The sequence below is a fragment of the Apodemus sylvaticus genome, chromosome 7 (genome assembly GCF_947179515.1).
Source record: "Apodemus sylvaticus chromosome 7, mApoSyl1.1, whole genome shotgun sequence".
Classification (NCBI taxonomy): domain Eukaryota; kingdom Metazoa; phylum Chordata; class Mammalia; order Rodentia; family Muridae; genus Apodemus; species Apodemus sylvaticus.
In genome coordinates this window covers 71,241,436-71,260,934 of record NC_067478.1, presented here as the reverse complement: position 1 = coordinate 71,260,934, position 19,499 = coordinate 71,241,436, and the positions used below count along the sequence as shown (strand labels likewise).

General features: G+C 43.8%; 1 protein-coding gene across 1 annotated transcript in view; it reads right to left on the bottom strand.

The window, feature by feature from the left end:
- Positions 1-19,499, bottom strand: part of Arid3b (AT-rich interaction domain 3B) — a 44,303-nt gene that overhangs the window by 23,765 nt on the left and 1,039 nt on the right. The window contains exon 2 of the mRNA XM_052188215.1: positions 17,195-17,805. Within this exon, the coding sequence (XP_052044175.1) occupies positions 17,195-17,734 (540 nt within the window). The 5' untranslated portion in view covers positions 17,735-17,805. The remainder of the gene's footprint in view (positions 1-17,194; positions 17,806-19,499) is intronic.

Below are 19,499 nucleotides of genomic sequence, written 5' to 3'. Positions count from 1 at the left end.
TTCAGCCAAATGGAAATTGGCCTTTCTTGCCCTAGGACTTATCAAGGGACACCAAAAGGGGAAACCTTTACCTCTACCTCCAAAACAGACTGTCTGCTCTAGGATGACCAGCTTTCCCACAGGGAGGAAGGAGATCAGGAGGAAGGGAAGTGGAGGAAGAGGAGAGATTCCACTTCCTAAGGGGCATAGAAAGGTTTCAAACACAAATAAGTCAGTCTTAAATGACTGCTATTCACAGTAAAACACTGACCCTCTAACTTCTCAACATAGCAGAACAACAAAGCAGAGGAAAAGTGAACAGATCATTCTTTGAAAACCTAAAAAGCTGCCCGTGAAAGAGAAGTCAGGCTCTTAGTTGCAGCCGGCAACACTGCAGCGGCTGGGCGGAACTGGCCAGGAAGATCTCCGCTCTAGGATAAAGGCCTTCTTCTAACAGGACTGCCTGTTACTTATTGCCATTTACAGCCTGGCAATGGAGAAAGCCTTCATAGGAAGCAAGCGGCTGCTTGGTTCCGGACAACTATCTATCTGGAATCTCAAGGTTTGGAATCCCACACAAGGTGAGGCTGGACTACGTGGGCTTTACTTTTTCTTTTTTGGGAAGCAAAAACATGATGATAAATTCAGTCAGCCCAGAACTCACCAGGTAAGGCAAGCCATCGAGGAAACAAAAGTGGTCCCCACCCACCAGGAGAGTCACCAAGAGACCGGAATAAAAAAACAAGATGACAGACGTAGGCATAGTAAGGCTAAAATACCCAAGCGCCAAGTGTTTGGGAGGTAGAGGGTGGAGGCTCAGAGCTGGAGGTGAGCATGGCCTGAGGACTACGGTCTGAGGAGAGATTTATAGTTCAAATGAGCATGGGGTAGGGATAAACAAGGCATGTTTTGGCAGGAGGATGTAAGTATGTCAAGTCTAATGTTTAAAGTGGAAACAGGCTGTGAAATGCCTTGAATACCAGGAGGAAATTTAAATTCTGAACTGTGAACAGTGGGTAGGCAGCAGACAATTTCTGAAATGAAAAGAAGATGAAATCAATATTCTGCATAGCCTTAATAAACTACTTTTGCTGGAAAAATAATCTATACGTATGGATGTACAGACATCTAACAGAGCCAGGGCTGTGGGCGTCTTTCACTCTGTGGGGGGGGTTTGCTGTTCTAGTCATTCATATAACAACTTCTGATCTCCTAGGCTATACTACTAAACTTCCCAAGAGGTTCTAAAGGGAAGAAACAGAAGACAGATCAAAGCCTCCAGTTTAGTGAAGCTTAGTGGAGGGAGGTAAACAATTTTAAATAATATCTGTGCTAAGGATGTAGGTTAATGGTAGCGCTCACTCCTGGTTCAGTTCCTAACACTGTGGGAGGAAACAAAACAAAATAAATTCTACTTATGTCTATGAGTTTTTAAAAATTAAATTTTATTTTATGTGTATGGGTATTTTGCCTATATGTATGTCTGTGTACCACATGTATGCCTGGTATTCCTGGAGGCCACAAAAGATTGTCATATACCCTGGAACTGGATGTTAGCTACCATGCGGGTGCTGGGAATCAGGCTCTGGTCTATGAAAGAGCAGCCAGTGTTATTAACTGCCAAATCTACGGCTCTAGCCATAGATTTTATGGCTGTATGGTTTTCTTAAGCATTATTTTTTTCCACATTAGCTTTTTTCCTTTTTTTTGAAACAGGGTCTTACCAGTTACAGCCTGTCCTGGATGTGCTATATAGACCAGGCTGGCCTCCAATTCATAAAACATCTGTCTGTCTCTGTTTCCTAAGTGCTGGGATTAAAGGCATGCACCACTAGCCCTGCATTAACTTTTAAAAGTTATTTATCTCCTGTGTATGTGTGTGTGTTATCTTACATGTGTGCACCATGTGCATGCAGGAACCCTGGAGCTGAGAAGAGGGCAGCAGATCCCTGCAACTGGAGTCACGGGTGGCACTAAGCGATGTGGGTGTTGGGAAGCCGGTGATCTTAACCACCGACCCCTCTCACTGGTCCCCACATTAACTTCTGACCTACTGTTTATTCCCTGCCCCTCACTCCAGTAATGAAGACCAGTACTGAGACTGCCCTGAAGGGACAGAGTAGCCTACCACAGAGGCAACCCCACAGCAGCTAGTCTTTCAGGCAAAAGAACAGTCTGACTCTTCATTTATTAAATATCTTTTTAATGCCCCCTATGATAATTTATAGTGCCAATAGAGGAGTGCTGTACAAATAAGGATGGGTGGGTGGCTCTGCCAACTGAGAACTTGGGTTGGGTGGGGGTTGGGCAGCAGAACCAGGGAAAATGACTCTCCCAAAGAACAGCCAACTCAAGAGAATCGGTTGGATTGGGTTGAGGGAATGAAAGAGAGGATGATTGAATTCTTGAGGGAGAGAAGTATGCTCCTGTGCAAACAGAGAGAAGCCAGGCAGGGGATCAAGCAGGAAGCCTTTGAGTGCTAATGAAAACAGACCACTGTCTAGGGGATGGGGTGACAATACCAGTCCCAGAGCTAGGAAGAAAGCCAGGTAAGAGGAGCAGAAGCCAGAGGCTTTAGTATTGCCAAGTGGGGGGAAGGTCTAATATTAGCAAATGCCTACAGACCCAAGAAGGCTTGGCTTTTGTTTTCCCTTGGATTGGGGGTGGCAGGATAACCCCAGCAGACCACGCCTCTAAGACCTCAGGAGCCAGCACTGCATTCCTAAGAGCCCTACCTCCCTGGAGCCGGGAGCCTGACTTTAAAGCAGTTAAGTATCTAGGCTATTTTAGGATTACTCCTTGACCACCTGGAATATCTTATTAAAGCACAGCTCAGATGTCCGAAGCAATTTTAGTTCCCATCCCTCACTTCTCAAGGCAAAAATTAACCCTTTCCCTAGGGTTAAGCACAGGGGTGAAGCTACCACTAACTCTTTACTTCTCTACATTCTGACACCTAAAAGAAATGCCATGGAGAGAGAGAGAGAGAAAGAGAGAGAGAGAGAGAGAGAGAGAGAGAGAGAGAGAGAGAGAAACCGAAGAAGAAAAACTTTCCTTAACACCTTTGTGCAAACTAGTAACTCGTGCATCTTGAGCATTCTCTGAAAAAAAACAAAAGGTGATGCATTCCCTGTTTGTTGTTCTCCATAATCTGGAAGATATGGGCCCCAAAGGCAGGGATCTTGGCAAATTCCTAGGAACTGGCTCTCAAAGTGGTCATTAGCAAAATCACCAGGCTTCAAAGGCGCTCATCTTAAGCTCTTGGGTGCCAATGAACTGTTCTGAAATATAGTCCCTATCTGAAGTATTGAGGCTGAGTAGGGCTGGTTTTTTTCCTACAATAAGCACACATAACTATTTTTGTCCAGATCCACAGCTGGGTATTATATGTACTGTATATATGTGCCAGCTTTACTGATGACCTGGCTGGTGGTGTGATGTTAAAAATCTATTTCCTAGGTCTTAGTTAGCATGAAGGAAAGAAAACCACTCCTGATCTCGTCCCACTTTGACTGACTGCAGGAGAAGGTGAGGGGCAGGGTTACAGGGGACGCCTAAGGGGAAAGGGGAGCCCCAGGAAGTAAAACAGATACTGTTAGAAGTACACAGATAAGATCAGGATTACTGCTCTTAACTAAAGCACTCCAGCCCTGGGAGCACCGGAATTATAACTATCAGATGCTCACCTTCCGCTGTCAGGTAACTTCAGCAGGAACCAGAAAGGGCTTGCCCACCTCCTGAGCAAGAGATCATTCAAACTCAGTGGCTTGGAAAAAGAGCCAAGTGACACTTTTTCTGATTAAGCAGCAGAAAGGGAGCAGGGCGAGGAAAAGAAAGGACATGATCCTACATTCTCATCTAGGCACAAATCACATCACACAGTCAAGAACACTGGCAGAAATGAGGTGTTCCCATGAAACAAGGAGAAACAGAAAAATATAACATTGGTGCTGAGAAGACCAGATGCCAGTCAGCTCCCCTCTGTGGAACCCAGCGCTCAGCCCTTCCCAACCTCCCAGCTGTTTCTGGGAGGTTTGCTTCCAACAAAGGGCTGACTTGGCCACTAGAGCTTATTGAGAGCTGCAGCGCCTGTGAGGACAGCTAAGATGTGAGAGGCTGAGAGGGTAGGAGACGGGCCAGCCACTGCTCTGCACAAGACACAGTGTAAAAATATCTATCAGGCATCAGCTTATAAATGTTTTTTAAAAACTGCTTGTTTGTTGCTTGTTTTGAGAGGTTCTTGTGTAGCTAAGTGGGCTAGAACGTTCTACCTTCTGGTTTCGACCTCCAAGAGGCTGGGAGGACACATATGAGCTATCAGGCCCAGGTTAATGTCTCACTTTACTATTTACTTGCGTGTGTGCGTCTGTATAGATATGTGTGGCACTCACAGAGGGTGTCAGATCCTGAAGCTGGAGTGTGGGGGGCTGGGAGCCACCCACATAGGGCTTGGGACTCACAAGGGCAGCAAGTGCTCTCAGCCACCAAGCCATCTCTCTAGCCCCTCAGGTTTACTTTTTAGACTAAGTTTGTACTCTGAATTTATCTATAGTTGTTTTCATAAGTGCCTATTTATAAGCACTTTTGTACTTTTCTTAATTCTGAGGTAAGTGACTAAAAAAACATAAATAAAGGATGAAATGTAGCTTTGTGGTTAAAAAGCTTGCCTGGAATGTACTAGAACCTAGGTTCAATCTTCAGCACTACAAAAGAAACACACAAGAAACCAAGCACACACACAGCTTCATGAATGTTCACAAGACAAAAGCAACTAGAAGTATAACACAGGGAATCCTGTTTTTGTTAAAAATATAAACAAAACATGTGATTTTTAAAAGTCTGAAAAGGTATAGACTTACCAAGAAACCACCCCAAAGTCCTACTGATTTTTACTTCATACATTTTAAACTATATGTCATTTTTACTTCTCAAATATTTTAAAATACATTTGACAAACATAATGAATCAAATTTGTAATCTCAGTACTTGGGAGGCAGAGGCAGGAGGATTCTAAGTTTGAGGCCAGCAAAGGCTGATACTCTTTCTCAAATTTTTGAAAATTATAATTTGAACACTCAGAGATCTACCTGCCTCGAACTCCCAAATACTGAACTAAAAGTGTGTGCCACTATTAAATTTTACAAATGACGCTTTAGCATTTATTTAATAATAAAAAAAATTCCAGACTATTAGGTAATAAAAGCAGAGAACAAAAATTGTATATAAAATAAAATAATAAACCTACAGTAGGCATTTCCTTTAAAATACAAAGGAAATATCACAAATGTTTATAGTTATAGCTAAATTGTATGACTGTAATTGATTGTTATGTGTTCTTTATAAATTTGTCTATTTTCCATATTTCCTAAATGAGCCCAAATGACCCCTACAATTGGAGAGAAAAAACCAGAAGTTATATAGACTGACTGATACTGAGACAGGGTTTTAGGCAGTCTAGGCCGTGGACCGGAGTATGTAGCCGAGGATGGCACTGAACTATTGGCCCTCTATGCTCTGCAGAATTTAAGATACTACACACCCAGTCTGTGGTGCTGGGGATTGAACCCAAAGCTTTGTGAGTTCTAGACAAATGCTCTACTGAGCTCCAGGCTGTAAAGTTATTTTTAAAGCAATGAAACCATTGAGAGACTGACTCTACCCCTTCCCTGTTCTGTCTGCAATGAAGCAGAAGGCAGCACAGGGCTGCAAGCCAGACAGACTGGCCTGGGTTCACTTCCCAGCTTCTTCTTGGTGAGCCCACATAGAGGCTACTTCCCTCTTTCCTCATCTGCTGTTAAAACAGACAAAAGGGATGATGGGAGGTCCTGGCCCAATGAACTAGAGCCAGTCACTGTCAGAGGACAAAAGTCCTAGCTGTTAAAAACAAATAGGGGAAAAAAAGAAGAAAGAAAGAAACGAAACCACTAGCAAGGGCAATCTGATGTAGAACAACTCCTGACTTCCCTCAGTTCTGAACAGAGAGAAATAGGAGCAAGTGTTAAGGCCGACAGCCAAAAAGCTAGCCTGGAACGTGCCAGAACCTAGGTTCAACCTTCAGCACTACAAAAGAAACCAACAAGAAACCACACATACACACAACTTCTTGAAGACAAAAGCAACTTGAAGTACAACACGAGGGGCTCCTGTTTTTGTTAAACAAAATATGTGATTTAAAACATCTGAAAAGGTCTAGACTTACCAAGAAACCTCCCAAAGTGACTCCTGCTTCACACCTGTGAAACTACCAGTCAGTGTCACTTCTCACAAGCCCTAGCTCAGCTCTGACACTTGCCCCTACTCCTATTGTTGCCCAACTAGTTTTTCAAGCTTAGTTTTAATTATTACTTTTTAATGTATTTAGTGGGGGGGTGGTATGAGCCTTGTCTCCTTCCTCTGAGGGTCTGAGGGGGCTGGACTTAGGTCACCAGGCAATTAGCAGCACCTCTGCCTGCTGAGCATCTCTTCATTCCCAAGCTCTAGTTCTTTTCTTTATCTTCTCTTTTTTGAGACAGGCTCTTACCAGGTATCCTCAGCTGGCTTGGAACTCACTATTTAGAGCAGTCTAGCCTTGAACGCATAGAGACCTGCCTGCCTCTGCCTTTTGAGGGTTGGGATAAAAAACATGTGCTACCATGCTGGGGGCTGAGGGGGAAGTAAGGGCAGCTACAGTTCTTACCAGGGGTGAGGACTGGGGATTTAATTGTCTCCCCAACCCTAGACTTCAAGGTGCAGGTCTCAGGTGTGTCAAGAACCACAATGGTTCATAAAACAACTGCCCAGCAGGTCAGAGGAGCACACAGCTTTGCCATCAGAGCGCCCTGCAAGTCAGGCTCTGACTGGGCACAAACGTACACTTCTAAGCTGCTACGCAGAGCCTTGCAGAGGGGAAAATGAACCACCCTTAAGACAGAGCAAAGCAGCACAGGAGGAAATGAACAATTATATGAGTGAGGACAAGACAAAGGAACATGCACTCAAATTCAATGGGTCCTACAAGCTGACCTCTGACTTCCACATGCACACCATGGAATGTACGTGGACACACACTCAAATAAATAAAATTCTTAAAATGTCTGTCATCAGCCAGGCAGGTGGTGGTGGCGCACGCCTGTAATCCCAGCACTCTGGGAGAGGCGGATTTCTGAGTTTGAGGCCAGCCTGGTCTACAGAGTGAGTTCCAGGACAGCCAGGGCTATACAGAGAAACCCTGTCTCGAAAAAAAACCAAAAAAAAAAAAAAAAAAAAAAAAAAAAAAAAAAAAACAACTTAAAAAAAAATGCCTGTCATTTCAGCAACTCAGGTGGCTAAGGCAAGAGCATGGTTCCAGCCCAGAAGATGGAGAGCGATCCAGGCAGAGGGAAACCCACAGCTCAAAAAAAAAAAAAAAAAAAAAAAAGAATCCATAAAAGAATAGAAATTGGAAGTATAGTTTCTAAAACCATGTAAGAGATAAAGAATGAATAAACAATGAATAAAGGCAACAAATAAATGAAGACAGGATTGGAGAAAAACAAAATAGGAGCATGCTTAAAAATCAAAATCAAAACGAGAGAGTGGAAACAGATCCACTGTGAGACTCAGGATGTAGCTCAGTGGCGCAGCACTTGCCCAACACGCACAATACCCTGAACTTTAAAAAATCTACCCCTGGTTCTGGAAAGACTCAATGCAACAGTATAGGGCAATACCAGAACAGGGAAGTGGGAAGGGGTAGATGGAGGAACAGGGGGAGGGAAAAGAGCTTATGGGACTTGCAGGGAGTGGGGACCCAGAAAAAGGGAAATCATTTGAAATGTAAATAAAAAAATATATCAAAAAAAATCTACATGCATCGCTCTCAATAGCCAAATACTTAAAAAAAAAAAAAAAGCTAATTTTGTTTTAGAATATTTCAATTAAACACTCTCAGAACCTGATCATACAAAAAAAAAAAAAAAACAAACCCTTAAAATATAAGTCCTCAAATTAACACATGCAGCTCAGGAGACACAGTAACACCATGTCTGTCAATTAGAGAACACACATTGTTGTCAAGGACATTCATAGAAACTAACCATATATAAGATTAAGACAGAGAACATATTAAGTTTCAGAGACTCAAAAGCATACCAGATTTCAAGGGCCAGAGATATAACTCAGTTGGGGAAGTATTCCTAGTATTCCTAGTTTCGGCTCAGTTCCCAGCACCACAAACACTGGGTCCAGTGCTACTGCCTGTGATCCCTGTGCTCAGCAAGCACAGGCAGAAGAGTCAAAGGTTCCAAATCACCCTCACTTACATGGCAAGTTGCAGGCTAGCTTGTGATATGCAAGATCCTGTCACAACCAGCCAACCAACCACACTAGCTCTCCAACCTCGATCCAATTAGGCTATAAATACTCCAAAAGATAAAACTCTCAAATATGGAAATAAAAACCACTTTATACAATCTCAGTTAAAGAAGCAATTACAACTGAAATCATGATATGTAATAATTTCCAGTGAGGGCTGAAATACAGTTCAGTAGTCCCAGGCTCAATCTTCAGTACCACAGAAACAAAACAAATCAATCAATCAATTATGAAAATTTTTAGAATATAGAAAAAGTAAGAAAGAGTCACTAAAAGTATTTATAGCCTAAGATGTGTTTGTTAAATAACAAGAATGCTGGAATATGTGTTATAATTACAATGGCTTAAAGGAAAACAAATTTGTATAAGTAAAACTGACAATAAGATGAGCAGATCATATATATATAAACCTCGAGAAAAAGGGCTGGCCAGTGGTTGCCAGGGCTGGCAGAGGAGGAGAGATGGGCGGTGGACACACGGGATTTCCAGGGTGGCAGAGTTGCTCTGTTACCCACACAGTGAGAGCACTGCACCAAACGGTCCCCTCTGACCTTCACTCACTTACCATGAGATGTGCACACTCAGAACTCCCCACCCCATATAAAACTGTGTCATGAAATCTACTTTGTAATAATTTCCTTAAAAAATTCATGGGGGGGGGAAACGGATCTTACTCTAATGTAAACTACAGATTCAGTGATGATAATTTATCAGTGAAATTTCCTTGATTATAATAAATATACTCTCTGGTGCAAGACAGTGATGAAGGACGGGAGGAGGGATTATCACTGGATCTTCTGCCTAATTGTGCTATAAAAACTCTGAATAAATGATCTATTTCAAAACACATATGCGGCTGGCAGGGCTGCCTCTGAGCTTGATGATTGGAGTTTGCTATTTAAAACACACACGACGGAAGGTGAGAATTCTCACAGGTTGTCCTACAGTCTCCCCATGTGTCGTCTACTCCCCCAACACAGAAAATAATCTAATTAGTTTTTTAAAGGTGTAGAGCAATTGAGGCTAGCATCAACACCCTGCATGACCTGATCCTGTCTGAGTAAGCGACAGTTACGATGGAGAATTGGGGTGACAGAGAGCCTGGGCAAGGCTGCTCAAGCAGAACGGCCAGCACAAGCAAAGGCCACAGGGCTAACACAGTGACAAGAAGGGAGGCTACTAAAGTCGAGGCTGAAGAGGGCGAGTGGGCCTTACATCATGCAGATGCTGAAGTCTATAATTAGGACACCCGGCATATGTGGAGGGGATTAAAGCAGTGACACACCCTGCCTTGGTTTTTAGATCACTAAAGGCTATGGCCAGTGGATTAAAGTGTGTGAGCAGACTTGGATGAGGCAGATAGATGATGGTGGACGAGGGGCAGAGTTCTAGATATTTATATGAGGAGGATGATGAGCTTTGGTAACAGGGTCTAGAAACAGGGAGTGACAAAGGGCAGGTATGAACTAACCCAGCTCCAAGGGCCTAATAAGGCCAGTTCTCTTGAGAAAAAAAGGCAAAGAGAAAATGATTATCGGGGAGGGTAGCAACTAAGAGTTCAGCTTTACCAGAACTTGGGATGTGGATGTCGGAGGATCCACAGTCCAAGGGCAGCCTCAGCTGAATAGCAAGCTGGAGAACAACCTGAGTTACCTCAGACTTGAAAAAAGATTACAGGGATAAAGAAAAATAAGCAGAAAGAAGAGAATATTTCAAGGAGTTACTACTATCCATCCCTCTTCTCAAGTATCAAATGAGGTCACGGAAGCCTGGACTAGGTAATATGGAGGCCATTAGAACCTCAGCAAAAACGAAGGGCCGGGTTCCTGTTGGAATGCGTTGGCAAGGGTGATGAAATGAAAAGTGAAGTGTCCACGTCCTCTGAGAAACCAGGACTGGGCACATGCAGTCCAGGCTCCTTTAAAGCAAACTCGTGCCCTCTCAACCATCTCATGACATGTGGATTTGAAGACAATAGTATTTTTTTTTTAATTTTGAGAAAAGATGTTTAATTGCAGAGAATGATTCAGATGAGAGGAGTCTGAAGAGTCAGAAAATAGAAGGCTTCACTGAGGGAGCAAGTCAGGAGAGAGCGGGACATGAACCCCGTGCAGAGGGATTAGTCTTTGAGGATAAGAACCAAACTAAGCCAGCGACCACTTATGTAACACTGGCAGATCCCTATGCTAACATGGAAAGCACAGCAGAGCACCATGGTTTGTGTTTCCATAGCTTGGAAGGTCTCAGGGACTCTAGAATATTTGTGCTTGGCCACAGCTCTAGAAAACCTAAGGGAATTGTCCTCAAGTAGCGACTATTTACTGAGCACCTCATCTACCAAGACAGTAAGGACTGAAAATTAGAGCCTAAGCATCTAGGAATTAGTGACAATTCAACCTAACTTTAGACATTATAGGTATGCACTTTGCAAAGATCTTTCACATTTCTATTTTTCTTCTACATTGTAGCATCTAAACAACAACCCCAAGGATGGTGAGAGAGGACTACCACCCTCAGGCGCAGATGTCTGCATGGGTTGAGTACAGATGGTTAAAGTGCTTGGTGAAAGCACGGTGACAAACAAGTGACCTAGAGTCACACTTCCTGCCTCTCATAATCAAATCTGCTAGTAAGTTGCAGATGTAAAGCAACTGCCTGAATCTTTGTGGGTTAATGTCTAGAAGGGCAACCAAGTTCCTTCATAAACTGTCATAAATATCATAGGGCTGAAGAGCCAATTAAGAGGCCTCGGGTTCTAGATCCCAATCCTTTCTCCAGTAAGTGTATTCACTGTGATGACTACCAAAGCCATAAACTCAAAATGGACTTCAAAAATAGAATTAAGCCGGGTGTGGTAGCACAGGTCTTTAATCCCAGCAATCAGAAGGCAGAGGCAGGTGGACCTCTGCAATTTCCAGGTCAACCAAAGCAACACAGTGAGACCTTGTCTCCAAATAAGTAAATGAGTAAGTAAGTAAGTAAATAAATAAGCAATTAAATAAAATAATTTTAAAAACAAAAGGATAAGAAAGAGGCCAGGTGTGGTGATGGAGGTAGGCGGATATTTGTGTTTAAGGCTACCCTGGTCTATAGAGAGAGAGTCCCAGAACAACCAGGGCTACACAGAGAAACCCTGTCTTGAAAACAAAACAAAACAAAACAAAACAAAACAAAAACCCCCAAATATAAGAGAAGTAATACATAGAAAGACCTTGTTTCAAAAATCAAACAAAGCAAAGAAAAAATAAGTAAGCACGTAACAGCACGAAGAAGAAAGCTGAAGGCTATCAAACTCCTCAGCTACTAAGACGGAAGCATGAATGGAGCCTTTGAAAGCACGGCCCACATTCTGCCTAAAGAACCCGTCCTCAGCAGAGTTCTCGCCCTAGCACTTTCAGCCCGACAGCTCCTTGTTGGGAGTGAGCATGGCTTGTCCAAGAGTCTCTGGGACGCCTAGCAGGACTCATGACTCCCTCATTAGGAGCTACCAGGAGATCTCCGGATTCCAGATGCAGATACCACAACATTTCCTGACACTGCTACGCGTCTGGTGGAGCAGTCAAAGATCAGCTCCTACTGAGAGCCACTGATCTAGACAGACTATGGTTCCAGACACTGGAGGCCTGAAGACACACACTACAGAGAAAGCAGAGAGAGCCTACCACCTTTTCTTTCTAGGTGACAGTTTAAACAAGTTTTGCAGAACCCGTCAAATGTTTTTGCATGAAGTATAAGTATGTACCTAGCACAGTAGGCCTATTGATGGGTCCACATGCCAGAGGACAGATCCTGGTGATGAGTTTGTCAGAGCATTAGAAGAAAAAGCCAGATGTCTCACTCCAAGCTAGTCACCCAGCAGGAATTAATCTCTCATTGTAAGACAAGACTAACCTTGATTTTTTTCAGTTTATTTACCTATTTTCTGGGACAGTCTCATGAAGCACAGTGTGCCCTCACAATCAGCTGCACAGCCAAAGATTATTTTGAAATTTTGATCTTTCTTTTCCTTCCTAAATGCTGAACTGCAGGAATGTGTCACTGTGGATCAAGCTCAAGCTCTGCCAACTGAATCTCACAGGATCCCAGTTTCCATTTCTGTGCCATTAAGTGTCCACAAATTCATCATTTATTAAAACAAAATAAAACAAATTCTAAACCAAGTTGTTTCACCTCAAATAATCCTCTGTTCTGTCTGCCAGCGCACACAGAACTTAGCGGCCCTTCCCATCTGCCTTAGAGCTGCCCCCCCCCTCCCACACACACACACACACACACACACACACAGACACACACAGCTATCCTGCAGAGGAGCTGTCAGAAGGCTCAATAGGCCACAAAGAGCTTCCAGGTGTCCGGAGCAGGCAATCCCATGTTCTCATTAACATGTGATGAGCAAAATTTAAGAAGGGTTATCAATTTTTCAGTTGCAACTTTTCTGAACTAAGTCTTGTCCATCCTAGAAGGCAACTCTAAACAAAACCTTATACCACACATGGGCTTGAGGAAGGGCCAATCTTTATTGAGTAACAAACCCTAGTAAATCTCAGTGGTTTGCACTAGGCTGTCTACACAAAGCTCCACACAGTAACCAAAGTGCCTGGCAAAGTATGCAGAAAACCAGTCCTACACACTCTGGCCCCACATACCTACCAAACTACCCCTCATCTTCCTGCTGTGTGGAAGCAAGCCTAGCTCCATTAATGGGCTCAAGACAAAGCCTGTGTTTCTGAAACACCCACTATCAGGCAGCAGAAGACCACCCCTAAAGGCAGCAGCCCCCACCCCCAAGCCAGCTGTGTGATCTCCTTTGAGAAAAGGGACACTCAGTTCTTTGTTGTCTTGTTTTACAATTATTTACTCTGCCCGTAGAAATCTGGCGGTTTTAGAATGCTAGGTTCCATGGTGTTATCCATCTTCCCAGCACCCTTGTGCCAGAGAACGAACCAGGCCTTGAGAAGCAAATATTTTGCAAGGCTTGCTTTGAGAAGAGACTCCATGAGGTAATTTTGACTCTATGTGCTATAAGGACAGGATTTCAGAAACAGGGTAAGTGGACCACTCTAAAGCTTTTCAGTTTGCAAATGCCTACCCAGCCCTCACTGAACTCCTCCTGTAAAACATTTTTCGAGAATTCTCCACTATGGTGTACAAAGGGGGGGGAAGGGGTCACTTCTACTTTGGTATGTATATGAATGTTTAGAAAATCATCTATTTTAGAATATTTGCATCACAGAGCAGACTGGGAAGGGTTTGAGCTGGTTTAGGGAGGAATTACGTTATTACATCTCACTTTCAGCCCTACCTTGAGGTTGCTGCAGCACCCCTGCTAAACATCTGGCTCCCTCAGGGAGACATGCCTGTAGCCAACAGCCCTGGCACAAAGACTCTGCCCAAATATACTGTTTAGAATAAAGGATACTACAACTCATTAACAATTAAGATCTTGTGTCAACTGGAAAAGGTCTTTGAATTGTTGCCGGAGCAAGTGCTACTTAAAAAGTTAATTACTTAAAGAACAAAAGGCTGAAGAAGAAGAAAACCTGCTGGTCTTGACCAGCAGGTCGGTCTCCAGGACTGATGGTTTACAGGCTCTCTCTCAAAGCTCTGCCTTTAGTCTTCTGTCCAAAGCATAACTAAAAACATTAAAAAATAATCTCAAGCACATTACTTAGTCCTTTAAAAACATGTTTAAGGGCTGGTGAAGACGCCTGCCACCTGAGCTTGATCCTGGCAGACAGAACGGAGGATGACACCTCTGTTCTCTGACCTCTATATGAGCATTGTGGCAAATACACCCACCCACAGCCGCCCACCCACACCCAGCTTAAAGTTAATTAAAGCAGCGTTAACACAAGGGAAGAGGACAGGGAAGATGACTCATCTGGTAAAGGCACCGACACTAAATAGCCTGAGTTCTATCCCTGAGCCCCACCACGTGCGAAGAGAAAACCAACTCCAACAAGTTCTCCTCTGACCACCATATAACACTATGGTGTGTATATTACCATGTGTACACACACACACACCAGAATGTAGCAAAACTTTAGCACTTACAAAAAAACAACAAAAACAAGCAAAAGAAAAGCTCACAGACCAAACGGAAAAACTAAATCTACAAGAGAAATAAGAAATGGCCTCAAAAGCCGTAAGACATTGTTACCCATTGTCTTACCTTCTGTCCCAACAAAGTTCTTTATATTCAGAAGGAATGTAAATATAGAATGAAATATTAGGCTTAGCTACTTTGGCATTTGTGAAAATATTTTTTGGCAGGTGTTCTGCCAAACAGTCTATATTTAGTATGTATGCCTCAGAAACGTAAATGAACTCAAAGCGTTTGAGCTGCCAACAGCCAGCCTCCAGAGCCCTGAGCTGTACAGCCACGGGGCAGCTGCCATACAGAATGCAGGGCCGGGCGCTCTGCCACGGCATACACGTGTGCACGCACACGCCGGTCCTGAAGAGTCTCTTTTTTCAAAGCTCTAATGGCTTGACCTCAACACCTGCTGCACTTCCTGAAGACAGGCTCTGGAGCTCCACTTGTTACACACACACACACACACACACACACACACACACACACACACACACACACACACGGCTGCACTTTCTAGGAATGACCGCACACACAGAGGCTGGCCAGCTGCCAAGGCGGGGGCAGCAGCAGCCTCGGGCCTGAACTTTCCCAGTGCTGTCAGGGCGGTTCCCGCCACGAGCTGACTCAGCGGCCACCATGGAACGGTGCCAACCACACAGCAGTGCAGGGGCTGACGGCAACTCACAGATGTTTTACTAAAGCAGAGAAATCAGCCAGGAGGCAGATCTGGGCTGGTGGCCAGGGTGCTGCTGTCGTGGAAGCTGGGATTCCGATTCTACTCTGAGCTCTGCTGCTACCTCTCAGGTGACCTGTCCCCCCCCCCCCCCCGCCCCCCCTCACACACACCTTCTCTGCTTCAGAGGTATGCCTCTCCTGATGCAGATAAGGAAGGCACAGGTCACACAAAACAACTCCTACAGCACATCCGCCATGCACTTGTGCATGCATTCACGTGGCTTGCTCACCCTCTTAAAAACAGCACTGTTTTTAACTTTGTACCTCAGGATGGCCTAGTCCTTACCCTGCACCCCTGGATGGCCTCAAACTCATGGTAATTGCCTCAGCCTTACAAATTTGGAGTTTGTGACTATAAGCCATACTTAGCTTCATTATGTTCATCTACAGTTGAGAAAACAGAAGCTCAGAACAATTTAGAATGCTACCAGAAGATCCCTGAATAGACATGGCAGGGATGGGATCAGAACCAATCAGCTGAAGCTGCTGTTACACACCTCCAGCAAACCTCACAGGGCTCTGTGAGGAAACAAGGCCTGATTTTTCAGCCTCCAAAGGACCTTTTCCATTAGGACCTTTTCCATTAGGACCTTTTATTCCCAGGTGCCTTTTTGTGAGCCATAGCTCTTTCCAAATGGCTACTAAGTAGCACCACTGGACCACAGAGTGAATGTGTGAGCTCAGAATATCTAGGTACTAATGGCCTTATCATGAATGTCCCGTCTATAGTGCCAACAAGTCACCCTGAAACCATTTATCGTTACTCTTATACTTTGAATAGTAAAAAACTGCAGTCGAAGGTCACAAAGAAATTATGAAGACAAAGACTTAGTTGAGAAGAGATTTCACAGGCTCCACCTGTGATTCACTGTCCACCTATATAAAAAGCTTCCTCCTAGCATGCGGGAGGCCCTGTCCCCAGCACCTCTAGCCCCACCCTCCCAGAGAAGCAAGTAAACTCCCCACAATTGACTCTGATATGCAATCATGTTTGGAACCAATTTCAACTTTCTTTGGGTACAAAGGGAATTCTGGGGTCTCCCTTCGCTCTTTCTAATCAGATATAATGCAAAGATAAAATTACGTCTATAAGGCTCTAGAGAAATACACATAAGTGCTTTTAAGCAGTTATCTTCAACTTCAAAACAACAAAAGAACATGATCTTGAGTTTCCTTGTAGTTAAGAAATTCTTAGGAAAAAAAAACATTCTACATTCCCCTAGAAAACTAATTAGAACCATGAACTTCATTATTTAAATTCTTTTAGACAAGGTCTCCCTATAAAGCCCTGGCCGACCTGGAGCTCAGTACGTAGACCAGGCTGGCCTCTGCCTCCTGAGTACTGAGATTAAAGATGTATACCACCACACCAACCTTTTATTTTATTATTCCTATTATTATTCTTGTTATCATCTTCAGGTTTTTGAGACAGAGTTCACTCTAAAACTCATGGAGAGTCTCTTCTTCCTCCACCCCCTGAATGCTGGAATTACAGGTGTGAGCTAACCACTTTGGTTTTTATATAGCTCTAATAAAACACAGTTGTTAGCTCATTCTTCCTTTAAAAAAATAAAGCCAGGCGGTGGTGGTGCACGCCTGTAATCCCAGCACTCTGGGAGGCAGAGGCAGGCGGATTTCTGAGTTCGAGGCCTGCCTGGTCTACACAGTGAGTTCCAGGACAGCCAGCGTTATACAGAGAAACCCTGTCTCCAAAAAACCAAATCCAAAAAACCAAAATAAATAAATAAATAAATAATAGTCTTTAACAGAAAATTGAAACAAACTACATTCAGAGTAACTTATACACTCTACTGCTTTAATGAGAGAACCATCACTTAACCTTTTGTGGTCCTAGAAATTAAATGTAGGGCCCTAAGGTATCATGGAGCAACACCCTCAGTTCAAGGGAACAAATGCTGAGAAAAACGTCATTTTTCCCCCTATAGGTCAGTGGTGTGGGTGAGAAGGCATACTTCAGTCTACTCCCACACTGCACCCTCTGTAGCTGACCTGTAGGCAGAACAAATGGGTTCTCCCAGCAGAAAGACTGACCTGCTTAAGCTGTTCATCCAGATTCCAGCTCGACTGCGCAGCTGTGGGGACAGAAGGCGGGGCCTTGGCAGCATCTTTGGTATGGTCTTCTTTAGTTTGTTGTCCCTGTGGTGAAAGTCCAGGTACTGGAAGCAGGCTGGACATGGGTGCTGCTCTGGGTTCTTGGCGAGTTCCTTTTTGCATGTGGAAATACTTGGAAGCAGCCTGGGTCTCTTTTTCAGCCACCTCTGCAACATCATCATCATCTCCATCTTCATCTTCCAGACCTTCCTCTTCTTCAGGCTCGGAGTTCACGGTGCTCTGCTCAGACATTCGAGCTAGCGGTGTGGCTGGTGGAACTCTGGCTAAGGGACCCAGGATGGGACCACCAGAAGGTCTCCCGGGTGTGACGGAAAGGAGAGCAGGCTGTGTGCCTAGTTTTGAGGCATACAGGAACTGTGCTTCTCTTGTCTGTGGCCCCTGCTTCTCTCTGGCATCCATCTGTAGCAGAGCCTGCTGTGGCTGCTTTTGCTGCTGCTGCTGCTGCTGCAGAGGCTCCATTACTGTCTCAGGCTTCACCCACAGACTGGCATGGCTCTCAACCTGGGCACAGCCCAGCAGGCACGCTGGGTCTATATTTTAGGTGAGTAACCAAAACCACAAGGGAGGAAGAGGAGGGGAAAATACTATGTAAAACAGGTATAAAAGATTTTCTTTTCTCTAGTAAAGTTCTGAATACTAAATGCTCCTAAACCTGACTTTCAGGATGAGTAAGTCAAATGGGTTTGAAGGGTGGGGAGGGAAAGTTACACAGAGAACAGGATCTAAGAGGGGAGTGGGGTGTGTGCAAATCTCAGTAGCTGTAGATTTATGCATTTAAAAAAAAAAAAGAAGAAGCCAGGCGGTGGTGGCGCACGCCTGTAATCCCAGCACTCTGGGAGGCAGAGGAAGGCGGATTTCTGAGTTCGAGGCCAGCCTGGTCTACAGAGTGAGTTCCAGGACAGCCAGGGCTATACAGAGAAACCCTGTCTCGAAAAAACCAAATCCAACCCCCCCCCCCAAAAAAAAGAAAAGAAAAAGAAAAGAAAAAAGAAAATCCAGAAGATAAATTTAAGTCTGCTAATAACTGAGTTCTCCTCTCTTCCTCTCTACCTCATCAAACATTTAACTATCAGGCTTGCACCGTACAGGGGTTTGAACTGTGAAACCGGCAATAAACTACAAACACTGCAGTTAACGAAGGCAAAGAATGGACCGGCTGCAAAAGAAAAAATATGGCTTCTATTCCAGGCCCGCTGGAGAGGATTGCTACTCAGGGTAGACAGAGTAGCAGGCAGACAGAATGACTCTTCTGATGGAAAAAGCAAGACCAAGCAAAGTGCTCTCGGTTTAAACTTCGCAAATTTCCCAGATCAAATTGCAGGGCAGCTTGTTGAGTGGACTGAACCAGGCTAAGTGGACATTATAGCCTCCCAAAGAATCCGGTTTCAACAACATGAAAGAAAGAAACATGCAAGGAGGCGGCAAAGTCTCAAATTGCAAGTTTCCCTCAAAAACAAACGGGGAAATTCCTCTGGAGATTTTAAAGTTAATTAATTTGAAACAGGTACCAATATTGTCTAAACAAGTTAATGTTTCTTTTTTCTTTTTTATAAACCACAAATAAATCTCCTCACATCCTCTTTCTTTCTGATTCACTCCTACTATATTTATTCTATGAGTACAGTAAGAAAAGGCTTCCAGTCCCAAAGTATCCTGGGGCAGGTTCATCTGCATTCTTACCAATCTGTCTCCAAACACAAATCCTTTTCACACCCTTCCAACTCTAACCCTTCTCAGGCTTCTCCTTCAACACACCTCACTTAAGTTATATTTTCCCACAAGTCTTCCTAAGAGCAAATTTTAGGGTGAAGAGGACTGGCAACATGGTGTGCAATTCTGTTGCCACATGAAAGGACAAGCTGCACTGTACAGGTTGGGACTTGATATTTGCATTGTCCCAATGTTTTAGGATCGAATTGGAAGGTAGGAAAACGAAGCCTTTACCATCTTCAAAAATTCATGAACGAAATAATCTCTAACAAGAAAAAAAAAACGGCTTTGATTTGTAAGTTTTTACACGTTTAAGGAGTACAATTTTTAAAGCTGGGTTTGGGGGGAGGAGTTCAAAAAACAGCCAGAGCCATTCTAGACAAATCTCATTTTGTTTCTTAGAAGCACTTGGTTGTAGCTTTCATCGGTGGATAAAAGATCCAAATTCCAACTGGCCTCTTACTGCCTGTACTTCCTCTAGGCAGTACAAGTATAAGTTATGCCTGCAGCAATA